The sequence below is a fragment of the Macaca nemestrina genome, chromosome 3, assembly GCF_043159975.1.
Source record: "Macaca nemestrina isolate mMacNem1 chromosome 3, mMacNem.hap1, whole genome shotgun sequence".
NCBI lineage: Eukaryota > Metazoa > Chordata > Mammalia > Primates > Cercopithecidae > Macaca > Macaca nemestrina.
The window spans coordinates 38,854,649-38,868,311 of record NC_092127.1 but is presented as its reverse complement, the minus strand read 5'-3'; the positions used below and the strand labels follow the sequence as shown (position 1 = coordinate 38,868,311).

General features: G+C 32.3%; 1 protein-coding gene across 6 annotated transcripts in view; it reads right to left on the bottom strand.

Moving 5' to 3' along the window:
* The window catches only part of LOC105463467 (LPS responsive beige-like anchor protein), a 770,029-nt gene that overhangs the window by 568,483 nt on the left and 187,883 nt on the right, over positions 1 to 13,663 (bottom strand). For all 6 annotated transcript variants that reach the window (XM_011710554.3, XM_071092575.1, XM_011710553.3 and 3 more), the window contains one exon: positions 4,268 to 4,401. In XM_011710554.3, the coding sequence (XP_011708856.2) occupies positions 4,268 to 4,401 (134 nt within the window). The remainder of the gene's footprint in view (positions 1 to 4,267; positions 4,402 to 13,663) is intronic.

The following is a 13,663-nucleotide window of genomic DNA, read 5'->3' as shown; positions in this document are numbered from 1 at the left end:
GAACAGTATACTTAGTTCCTTTATTGAGCTAGTTTCAATTTTGATTTATTCATGTATGCTTTGCAGTACAGAGAAACAGCATATTGGAAAAAGAGTAATAATATTTTAACATACAAGAAGGGATACTGGGTGAAGATGGAAGGATCACTTGAAGCCAGGATTTCAAGGCTTGTCTGGGCAATAGAGCAAGACCCTGTCTCTACAAAAATTTTAAAATTAGCCAGGAATGGAGACACACACCTGTAATTCTGGCTACCTGGGAAGCTGAAGCAGGAGGATCACTCAAGCCCAGGAGTTCAAGGCTTAGTGATCTATAACTGTGCCACTGCACTCCAGACTGAGAAACAGAGAAAGACCCTGTCTCAATTTAAAAAAAGAAAAAAGAAAAAAGAAAGGATACTGTATTCTAGGTAATCAAATCTGTGCTGATGACTATAAAATTTCCAGATTTTGATATATTTACTAAAATCAATTTTGCTTTTATTTTCTTTGAAAACATGCAATAAAGGATATGTCTTATCCTCTGATGAATATCTTTTAATACTTATTAATTAGAAGATACAATTGTTGCTCTTAGACTAGTCCTTTTGGTTGATAAAATGCTGCATAAGCCAAGGTATGTTATTCAAATTAAAATTTGAAATTTGTACAACAAAAAAGTTTTGTATGTTAATTATAGTCTTAATAATGTGTATTATTTCAAACTGCAAACAAATTATCAATTTCTATGGGTTATAAAATTATTTCAGTGATAATATTTTCATAGAAAAAGCTTTGACCTCATATAAACCTGGCAAGTGTTAACTGTTCCTGTGATTAGTATCTATCTTAGTTTCTCTTTAATTGTACCGCATGTAAAATGTGTCCCATTTTAATATCAAAATTTCCAAATATCCACAAATGGGAATTTCCTTGAAGGTATCATGTGAATATATAACAGAAAATATGAATGTCATAGCAGAAACATCGTATTTTCTATCAAGTAAATTTTTTGCCCAACTGTAAGATAATGTAAGTGTTCTGAGCACATTTAAGATAGGGTGGATTAATCTATGCTGTTTGGTAGGTTAGGTGCATTAAATGCATTTTCAATTTTCGATATTTTCAACTTACAATGGTTTATCATTATGTAACCCCATCATAAGTCAAGAAGCATCTATATTCTAGGTCACAAATGCATTTAACACAAAGCCTATTTTATAATAAGGTATTGGATATATCACATAATTTACTAAATACTGTACTGAAAGTGAAAAATAGAATGGTCATACAGAAAACTTGATGTACAATTTTTACTGAATGTGTATTGCTTTCACACCATTATAAAGTCAAAAAATTGTTAGGTTGGAACCGTCTATATATTTATCTACTTCTTTTAATGGCAAATAACTTAAATCAAGAGACCCACCAAAAAGAAAACAAAAATGTATCAGTTAAAAAAAATATTGACAAGGGAGAAAGAACTATTTGGGGGGTTGGGGTGGATTCCATATGGAAATGAGTACTTAACAAGTGCAAGGGCAAGTATAGTAGGCAAAAGTATGTAAAGTGGGGCGGTAGAAGAGTAACAAGCAGGACAACTAAAAACACTAGATTAGGTTAGATTTTTCTTATCAAGGCAGTAATGTTCATGGCATCAATTAACGGAATAAAACAGAAGCAATACACTGAAATGGAGAACCCATATGACAGTAACAAGAGCACAGTGAAAGAGGAGAAAGAAGAGTCAGATGTGGAAACCAAAATAAATGGTAAACAGAAAGACCATAATCACAAGGAAGACTTGAAATAACTGAAAAAGGAATAACTATTTTTTTAAAATGGGGGTGGGGTTGGGGGGGAAAAAAGTTTAAAATTCTAGTTCAAGATGGAAAAAAGAATTGGTAACCATTTGAGAAACTCCATCAAAAAGCATACAAAATTTAAGCAACAGAAAAATAAGATACATTATGAGCTGGATCAATGGTACAGGGTTTTGTAGATTTTGCCAATAAATACAACAGTCTTCAAGATAGCAAAGTGTCTTGTAATTCTGCATACGGTTTTTCAAAGTGAGTATTTTAAATTACAATAAATTTACTGGAAAAAATGCAATGGCTTCAGAGAGAAATGTATAATACTGCTACATGTAAAATATTACCCATATGTCTCAGCTGTTTATCTCTTCTGAAAACTCCATGACTTAAATTTTAAAGAATAGGCTTAAAAGCAATCAAAGGGTCCTATTTACTCTGTTCCCTAAACTGAAACTAGAGGGCAGTATGAGAAAATATTTTACTCAGTGTACTTTGAATTTCTGAAATCACGTTTGATTTGGGATGTTACTGAAAAATTTACTATAACTGAATTTAAAAGATGGCATGTAAATCATTTCATAGATACTAATAACCATTGCATTTTTCACAAAAGGGACTACTCTAGAAAAACCACAGTTGATTCTTTTTTTTAAAGGACTTTGGATGGGGGTGGAGAAGCGGAAATGTGCATACCCAGCTCCAAATGAATTACCAAATTATTTCTTCTCCAAAGGGGAAAAAAAAAAAAGAGGCATCAGAGTATAATGAAACAATAAAGATGAAAAATTTGCTAGAGTTTCATGTCCATTTTCCTTTGTAATTCTCACCGGGCCAGGGGAAACCAGCGAGGGAGAGAATGAGAGGGTATTTGAGTATTCTCTGTACTTCAAACTCAATTTTCCTGTAAACTTAAAAGTGATCTAAAAGAGTCTATCAATTTTTGAAAAAAATTATAAAATAAAAAGCAAGGCAGACAAAACTCTGATACAATTGCAGCTTTTGGTTTCAAAGTAGAAAAAAAAATTCTAATTACTAATTTTCCTAAGAATAAAAATAATACAAGACTATTAATTAAATTTTAGAAATACTACCTAAAGTAAATATCGAAAATCAAAACTGTCAGTAGCCCAACTTCACGGAGAGCCAAATGACTTCATAATACACTTTCTTGCTTTTATCATGTAAAAAAGGTAGATAAGTCACTTGGTTGTAATTATATGGTACGTAAAGAATTGCATATAACTTTCTTTTACTTAACCTACTGAACATTTTGTCTTATCACTAAGTACTATAAAATTTGTAAAAAATTAAACAGGCTTAAAACTTCTGATAAAATATATTTTTGTTAACACAAGTACAATAACAAATAAAAAAAAGAGAGAAGACAAAAGAAATAAACAAAGTATTTGTTTCTAGGATACATGATTACATAGTACACATCAAGGAAAAAAGTTCCCAGCTACTGGACAGTAGCAATATCAAGTTTGGAAAAAAACTCTCCAAGATACGCTAATTTGCCAAATAAAGGTAGAACAGCAGAACAGAAGGCAAACCCTGGCCTGAGATATCCCAAAAGAAGTAACAGCATTATTTCTGTTCTCAATATAATCCACCAGGCCATTCCTTCAAAATTTCTTTATTTTTCATCAATCTCAACCTAGGATCTTAAGATGAATGTTTTGGTGGGTACAATATCTTGTTATTAACCTTAAGAAACATCAAAATATCCAGAAGAAAACCACTGATACAGTAACATCCCCTTTGTTATACTTGGTCATTTTAATACTGCACATTCTTCAAGTTCACCCCGTATCACCACAAAGCTTCCCATCATCGTATAGAATCTTGCATCCATATATATGCTTTTATACATGGAAATAATTCTTTATCCACATATATGATTTTAGACATGGAAAGAATATAGAAGGAGAGATGGACAAAAATAAAATTGCCATAGGAGGAACTGAACCAGTATGACCATTGTTAGAATGATGCTACACTTCAGAGCAGCATTTCTTTCCAAGCCTCTAATTCAAAAAAAATACCAAAAAAACAAAGTATTGGATACTATATAAATATTTGACAACCAGTAACCATATTAAAAGATTACGTGTCAACAAGACTTTCTAATTTAGGCCACTATCAATATACATCTTCTTAAGTGCAGGGAAAGAAAACAAAGGAAAAAAGTATTTTTATGAATCTATCATTCATCCATGCACTCATCTACCCAACTAGCAGCATCTAATCTACCACACAATATTAGGTTTGAGTGGAGAAAATTCTGAAATCCTCGACTTAAGTTCCTTTAATTTTACTCAAATTTATTCAGAAAAGTAGTAAACAATCAACAGGATAAAAGCACAATGGTTTCTAATGTGCCCCCAAATTTTAAGTTAATCAAAAATCCTAAGCTTTGCTAAAATGAGATGTAAAAACATTTTTGTTGAAATCACTGATAACTAGCTCACCTGGTGATTCTCCTCCCACATCTGAGGCTTGGGCTGAATCTGCTGAGGAAACCACACTGACAGCATTGGTAGGTATGCTTGTAGTAAAGGTGGAAGGTGAGACTGCTGATTTTTTTGCTGCAACAATGACACTTCTGTAATAAAGAAAGTAAACAGATTGAAAGATACAAATTGATCTCTTGAATTAATTACATGAATTTCAAAACAGAAATTAGGTAGCTAACTTATTTTTCTAATTTTCTTGTTTCAATTTGATGTACAATTTAGACTTTTCACCCAACGTGAAATCTCTTCAATACTGTCCATTTTTATCTGCATTTCACTATGAAAATATAACAATCCATTTTAACATTTAAACTTATATTTACCACATAGTATTTTTAAAATTTAGGATTATCTTTAATTATCTAACAAATAAAATATAACCAAAAGAATTAAAGCAGAAAATTCAACATTTCCACAAGAATTGTAAAGCGCTGCTAATCTGAAATAATAAAACCTTAGAAATCTTATAAGCTTAAAAAAAAGTAGATATAAGCAATTTGCTAACATGTATACAACCCAGTTTTTCATTTTTAAACCCCAAAGTTTATATATCTTTTCATAATATACAAAAAAGTAATGCATAGGAATAAAAACCATATGCAAAAATATCAAATAATCAAAGTTCTTTATCTTGTACATTATTCAAAGGCAGGTATTTATGATATACCAATTTCAATTAAAAAGTAATACTTTATACCAAACAGTAACTAAAAGACCTTGTTAGTCATAACTTAAAAGGCATTTTTAATTGAAGTTGGCTCTGTAAACATGCAAAAACTCAGTTAATGAGGTAAAGAGGACAGCTGATATATAATGCACTCCCACAGCAGTGCTTACTTTTAATTACCTGGTGTTAAGTATAAGCCTAAAGTCTTCAACATTCAATTTATTTAATCACATCTTTTGTTGACAGTACTATAACGGCAAGCTTCAAGTATTCCCTTAATAGCTTTAAAGTATTCAGCTTCTAAACAAAGTAACTTAGGTACTTGATCCCAATACATGCATTCAAAAGTGAAAATTATGTAATTCCAATATTTTAATAATACATTTTTGTAGTTATTTTTAAAAACACACACACAAAGCAAAATAGGTTTCGTTTTACTTCAGTGCCTATCATGCGAGGGCAAACACTGTTGCCAATTAAATCAAGTTCTCTTGTGCTAGGCATGGCTTATTCAATGTACTTGAGGGTAGCTGGTGTCACATCATTATAAGGGTGACTGCCAATGTTAACTATACACTAAAAAATAGAAGCAACAGCCACCTGAGCCCCCAATCCAAAATGGTGTGCTTAAATCATGGCAGCTTATATCAGATGAAGATTATTGACTTAAGGGGGAGTAGATATGACGTGTGTGTGTGTGTGTGTGCATGCGCGCATGAATGTGTGTGTGTACGGGTGTGTTAGTGGTACCTTCAAAAACAATACGAAATGTAATTTGTAGTATTTCCTACTGGAAGGAGAAATTTAAAACCTACTGCTTAAGAAAATCACTGTCTTCTAGCAATGTCTGTGCAGGGGAGGGAGGAGAAATATGAAGAATTTACTTTCACATTTGTTCACAAAAGAAAGAACCAGCAAGATCTAGTTTACTCATACAATAAGTAGGAACTGAATGGAGCAACAGAAAGGAACACTTAGAAAAGTGCAATTGCTTTTTCTATAATCAAAATATTATATACCTATGTATGCTATGACTCAACATTTCCACTTCTAGGAATTTCCTCAAGAAAGCTTATGTCCACAAAATATGTATACAATAATGTTCATATAGGCTTTATTTATAATTGGCAAAAGCTGGAAATAGCCCAAATGTCCTTTATGCAGATATAGAAAATTTTAAATGGTGCTATGCTTCTGGAATGGAATATTATTCAGCAATAAAAGGTAACAAACTACTGATGAATGAAATGAAAAGGTAACAAACAACATGGATGAATCTCAAAAGCATTATGTTGAATGAAGCCTTATACTGAGGAGTATATACTTTATGGGTTGGTTTTTTTTTTTTTTTTTAACATGTATGTCTAGAACAAGCAAAACTAATGTATGGTACACAAAATCAGAATTAATAATTGCCTCTGGGGGATAGGAACCAGAATTGGCTGGGAAAGAGAACTTTCAAGACCAATGATATCATGATGGGGACCTGGGGTTACACAAATGTATAAATTTGTCAAAACTCATCAAACGGTATACTTAAGACTTGTGTCTTTCATGGTATGTAAATTTTAGATTAAAAAAATGGTATCGATCTCCAGTTAGCTGCATGCTAGCTGAAATATTTATTTAATCACATTTATTTAATCACATCTTTTGTTGACAGTACTATAACTGCAAGCTTCAAGTATTCCCTTAACAGCTTTAAAGTATTCAGCGTCTAAACAAAGTAACTTAGGTACTTGATCCCAATACAAGCATTCAAAAGTGAAAATTATGTAATTCCAATATTTTAATAATACATTTTGTAGTTATTTTTTAAAACACACACACAAAGCAAAATACGTTGTGTTTTAAGAGTGAAGTGAACTGATATCTACAATTTTGAAGTACATTACAAAAATAAGATTGATTGATGGATACATGGTGAAGCAAACAGAGTTAAAAGCTAATTGCTGAATCTCAGTGATGGGTCTACAGGTTTTCACTGTACAACTCTTTCAACTTTTCTGTCTGCCTGAACATTTTCATAATCAAACACTGGAAAACTGGTAACAGAACAGAATTTACTACAGCTGTTCCAAATATGCTCAATCCCTATTTATTCAAGATGACATGGCTAATTAAACTCAACAAAGGAACTCAACTTCATTTCTAATCCTTCATCCTCTTGCTGTTAATGTCTCAGTCACAAATAAGGTCTTATTCTTTTATTCAGTTCAGGAAATATTTATTGTCCAGGATCTTTCACCTATTGTCAGGAATGACAGATCAGAAGTACGGCTTTCTACATGAATCTATATTTTACATGTTCCTCACACACTTCTTCAACACGGTCTTACGGTTGCTAAGTGTGTTGTGTCATTTCACAACTCCAACCCTTTGTATATACGCCTCCTCTGCCAAGATGCCTTCTTCTTAATCCTGCTTGCTTGTTAGGTAATATAAAATTATAAATTCTAATAGCAGCTAAGATAAATGAAGCACTGACAATATGCCAAGAATTATTATTCAATTTTCAAAACAATCCTAAGGTACGTATTAATTCAATTTTTAGAAATTTTAAATCTAAACCTCAGAAAGGTAACGTAATAACCAAAGTAAATAGTAGAACTACCATGCAAATCTAGGTTTATCTAACACCAGAGCCTTGAATTTGAACCGTTTCCCCATGTTGACCTTTCTTAAAACTTTTGAGATATAATTCACATACCATTTAGTTCACTAAAAATAGACAATTAAGAGATTTTTAGTATGCTCACAAAGTTGTACAATTATCACCACAATCATATTAACATTTAAACATAATTTTAGAATCATCTATAAGCAACAGTAATAAAGATCTCTAGCATATAAAATTATTTATATACTACCATAAAATCACAAAAATATATCTGCTCATAAATTTTTAAAAGCTGCATTCTTTCACATAGCTACATAATTAGTTCATAATAGAGAAACAAAATTCATCAATTTCCAAATTCACTGATTGATTCAAATCAGTTCTAAGGAATTAACACAATACTGCTTCAGCTTAAGGCTATACAGAAACAAAGAAAAATCAAAGTTACAATGATCCCATTAAAAGGATATTAAGCAGTAGGTAGATTTTGAAATATTTTCATTGTCTTTACCAATCATTGTCATTATTATTATAAAGTTTCAGTGTAAAAGACTAAAATCTTCAACAGAGGAGATCTTTATCGTGTTTATCTTGTTAAATATAAGTATAAATCTAAATTAGTAAAGCATGTTCTACAGTTTACAGAAATAATCTAGAATTTTAAATTTACCAATAGTTAAGATTTATCATGCAAAAGCTAAGCATTTAATATTATCTTTTTATACGATGCATTGGAAAACACAGAGAAAATGCAACATGCATTTGACAAAACTGAGACTTTACATGACAGGCAATGTGCTAGGGATATTTCTGGCACCTTTCTCAGGCTACAGCTCAGGTTTCTATTTAAGAAACAAATTGAAATCTTTTTTAATGTTTAAGAACAATTATTGGAATTTTTTATATCTACATCAATTTTAGCAGAAAGTGCTTCAAACTTTTTAGCATAAGGAATTTGAAAGACAGACAACCAATTATGCAAGTTAGTTTCCCAAATTGTCAATTATAAACCAAATACTGAAGAGATAAAAATTGTTATTATCATTTTTTTCTTTATGAACTCACTATGAATACTTAATATTTGTGGGGCACCGTGCTTAAGAACATACACAAATTACCATATTTATATTTATGACAACCTTTGAGGTTAGTACTACATATTATTATGCTAATTTTACGAATGAGAAAGAAGTAATTTTCCTAAAGTCTCACACAGAACAAATGAAAATACTGTTGCTGGATTTTTTCTTTCCCCTGAACAAGGGATACTCATTTCAAAGTTTCTTTTAATTTACTGGCAATAGGCAAATAGTAACAATGCCTTCCAGATCAATAAAGTTGAGAAGTTCCATTTCAGTATCATATCAGTTTCAAATATCACAAACCCTCACACAAATGCTATTTTATTTAACATACAAATAGTTCACTAAAGGAAAAAAGAGCATTTCAGCCTACCACTTTAGTCCCTAAGGATCCAGTTGAAAAGCCAGACCAGTCCTTGAACTTTATCAAGATAAATTCCTGGCATTCACTAATCATCAGAGAGGATCTTCAAATTAGATAAGAGCAAGAATTTTGGCATGGGAATGAACACAAACACCTTTGCATTCACAAAGGCCCACAACCTGGCAGCCTTTCAGCAAGGTTTTATTCATGCAGCTGTTACTCTAAACTTTCCAGCTATTCCTTGGAAGTTGATAATACTTAAGATATGAGGAGAGTTGTGATTTCTGACATAGCATTCCTGAGATAAATACATGATCAGAGGGATGCTTTGAAATTCCCAAAGATATTCCACTAGCCCATGGCAGCATGAAAGTTTTTAAAAAGGTGCCTCTAACCAAGAAAAAACAAGGGAGGTAAAAAACAGAGCAGTCTCCTTGCCATCAGAGACTGTTAAATGAATACCAGACATGTCAAATTCTACAGAACATCCTGGAAATTGCTACCATCAAAATTATCTGTTGTTTTCTACTTCAATAAACCCCTTAAAATGTATTATGCCTAAGCATGATTTCCTAAATATGTTCATGATCTACTCACTGAAGACATCAGTAAGGCACAAATTTAATTTCTATGATATTTAAAAAAGAAATAAATGCTAAAATATATAAAATTTGGATCATTAGTAAACAATGTAACTATATTAATAACATATATTAAATTTAAAAGTATAGCCTCACATATTTTTGAGTACTCAATCTAACACGAACAAATCTAAATAAATTGTAAAAATTGAGAATAGACAGGGCACAGTGGCTCACGCCTGGAATCCCAATGCTTTGGGAGGGCAATGCAGCTGGATCGCTTGAAGCCAGGAGTTCAGGACCAGCCTGGGCAACACAGCAACACCTCATCTCTACAAAAAAAATGTAAATAGCTGGACATGTTGGTCCCAGCTACTCAGGGGACTGAGGAAGAACGATCCCTTGATCCTACGAGTTTGAGGCTACAGTGAGCTATGACTGCCACTGCACTCCAGGCTGGGGGGCAGAGCAAGACACTGTCTCAAAAATAAAATAAATAAATAAAAATTGAGGCCAGGTGCAGTGACTCATGCCTGTAATCCCAACACTTTGGATCACTTGAGGCCAGGAGTTTGAGACCAGTCTGGCCAACATGGCAAAACCCCGTCTCTACTAAAAATACAAAAACTAGCTAGGCATGGCGGCACACACTGGTAATCACAGCTACTCTGGAGGCTGAGGCACGAGAATCGCTTAAACCTAGGAGGCGAGGTTGCAGTGAGTCAAGATCACACCACTGCACTTCAACCTGGGTGACAAAGTGAGACCACCTCAAAAAAAAAGAATAGCAAATTCCAAATTATACCAGACACAGCTTTTTCCATTTAAAAATATATGTCTTCAGTATCATTCTATACAGTGCTCTTTTACTCTTTAATGACTGCATAATATTTACTAGGTTTTTCAAAAATAATACATGTAACCAATCATTTATAGATTGGCAGCTATAAAAACCAACTTTCCACTATTATAAAACAATTTTGCTATAAAATGCAGCAAGGTAAATCATTCAAAAGAGACAGGTCTTTTAGTGTCACCATTTAATAGTAATAAGGCCATAAGCTATTACTTAACTTCTCTGTGACTGAGTTTCTACATCTTTAAAGAAGGAATAAAGATAGTTATCTATCCATTCTAAATGCATTTAGGATAGAACTTCACAGACTAAAATAGGCAATTCCACCTGCAGAAAACATTTTATACTTGGTTATTATTTCTGTATGAACTTCCAGAGTGGAAGTAAGTTTATATATTTTAATTTTTAATTAACATGCCAATTTACCTCCAATAAACTGTAGCAATATGCACTCTCAACAGCAAAAAAAAAAAAAAAAAAGTTTCTTCATATCCTCATAAATAACAGCTGTGATTTTTTTTAAAATCTCTCTAATTTAATTGAGGGAAATTATATCACTCATTTCTTTTTAATCTCATGAGTACATAGTAGGTGTATATATTTATGGGGTACATTTAATATTTTGATACAGGCATGCAATCATAATCATATCACAGTAAATGGGGTATCCATCACCTCAAGCAGTTATTTCTTTGTGCTACAAACATTCCAATTATACTCTTTTAGTTATTTTTTAACTGAATAGTAAATTATCATTGACTGTAATCACCCTGTTGTGCTAAAAAAAATAGATATTATTGATTCTATCTAACTATATTTTTGTACCCATTAACCATGTCGACTTCCCTCCTAGTCTACAGTACCCTTTCTAGCCTTTGGTAACCCTCATTCTACCCTCTATTTCCAGGAGTTCAACTGTTTTAATTTTCAGCTCCCAAAAATGAATGAGAATATGTGAAGTTTGTCTTTCTGTGCCTGGCTTATTTCACTTAATATAATGATGTTCTCTACTTCCATTCATGTTGCAAATGACAAGACCTCATTATTTTTTATGACTGAATAGTATTCCATTCTGTATATATACACCATATTTTCTTTATCCATTCATCTGTTCATAGATACTTAGTTGCTTCCAAATCATGGCTATTTTGAACGGTGCTGCAATAAACATGGGAGTGCAGATATCTCTTCAATAAACGGAGTTCCTTGCTTTGGGGTATATACCTAGCAGTGAAATTGCTGAAACGCATACTAGTTCTATTTTTAGTTGTCTCGGGAACCTCCAAACTGTTTCCCATAGTGGTCGTAGTAATTCATACTCTCACCAACAGTATATGAAGGTTCCCTTATCTCCACATCCTTGCCAACATTTGTTACTGCTTATCATTTGGATATAAGCGATTTTAACTGGAGTGAGATGATATCTCATTGCTTTGATTTGCATTTCTCTGATCAATGATGTTGAGCACCTTGTCATAAAATCGTTTGACATTTGTATGTCTTCTTTGAGAAATGTCTATTGAGATCTTTAGCCCAATAGTCATCATTTTAAAGTTATCATTTATCATTTTAATTAAATTTTTAAAGTTATCATTTAATTTAAAATTTAGTAATAAATTTTAAAGTTATCATTTAAACATTAAATGATAAATCATTTAAAATTTAGTAATATTTTTAAATTATTATTAATACATCTCTTCCTATAGAGTTGGTTGAGTCCCTTATATATTCTGGTTATTAAAACCCTTGTCAGTTAACCAGAATATATAAGGTTATTATATGATCCCCAGTCTGTGGTTTGTCTCTTCAATTTGTTGATTGTTTTCTCTGCTATGCATAAGTTCTGTAGCTTGATGTGATCTCATCTGTCCATGTTTGCTTTCACTGCCTGTGCTTTTGGGGTATTACTCAAGAAATCTGCCCAGATTAATGTCCTGAAGAGTTTTTCCAATGATTTCTTTCAGTAGCTTCATAGTTTCAGGTCATAGATTTAAATCTTTAATCCATTTTGAACTGATTTTTGTATGTAGCAAGAGATAAAGGTATTCATTCTTCTGCATATGGACACACAATTTACTCAGTACCACTGAGAAGACTGTCCTTTCCCCCACTGCATGTTCTTGGCAACTTTGTCAAAAATGAGTTCACTTGTAGATGTGTGGATTTATTTGAGTTCTCTATTCTGTTGCATTGGTCTATGTATCTGTTTTTATGAGAGTATCATGCTGTTTTGGTTACCACGGCTCTGTAGTATAATTTGAAATTTTGTTCTCTTTGCTCAGGATGGCTTTGGCTATTCTGAGTCTCTGTGGTTCCATATAGTTTCTAGCAATATTTTTTCTATTTCTGTGAAGAATGTCATTGGTATTTTTATATAGATTGCATTGAATCTGTAGATCACTTTGGGTAGCATGAACATTTTAACACTACTAATTCTTCCAATCCATGAACATGAAATATCTTTCATTTTGGGGGTCCTTTTTAGTTTCTTGCATCAATGTTTTATAGCTGTCACTGAGGGATCTTTCACTTCTTTGGCTGTTTATTCCTAGGTATTTTACTTATAGCTATTGTAAATTGGATTGCTTTCTTGATCTCTTTTTCAGATTGTTCACTGTTAGCATATAGAAATGATAACGATTTTTGTCATGCAACTGTACTGAATTTATCAGTTATAATACTTTTTTACGGACTCTTTAGGTTTTTCTAAATATAACATCATATCATCTGCAAACAACTGACTTCTTCATTTCCAATTTAAATGCCCTTTCTTTCTTGTCTGATTGCTTTACCTAGGACCTCCAGTACTATGTTGAATAACAGTAATGAAAGTGGGCATCCTTGTTTCATTCCAGATCTTAGAGAAAAGGCTTTAAGTTTTTCTCTGTTCCAAATGATACTAGCTGTGGATCTGTTGTTTACGGCTTTTTATTGTGTTGAGGTATGTTCCCTCTATATGCAGTTTTTTGAGGGTTTTTATCATGAAGAAATAGTGAATTTTATCAAATGCTTTTCAGCAGTAATTGAAATGATCATATGGCTTTTGTCTTCCATCCTATTGATATGATGTTTCACATTGATCAATTTGTGTATGTTCAGACATTCTTGCATCCCCAGAATAAATTCCACTCATTATGCATCAATTTTAAAAAAGTTTTTTTTAGACAGGGTCTTACTCTGT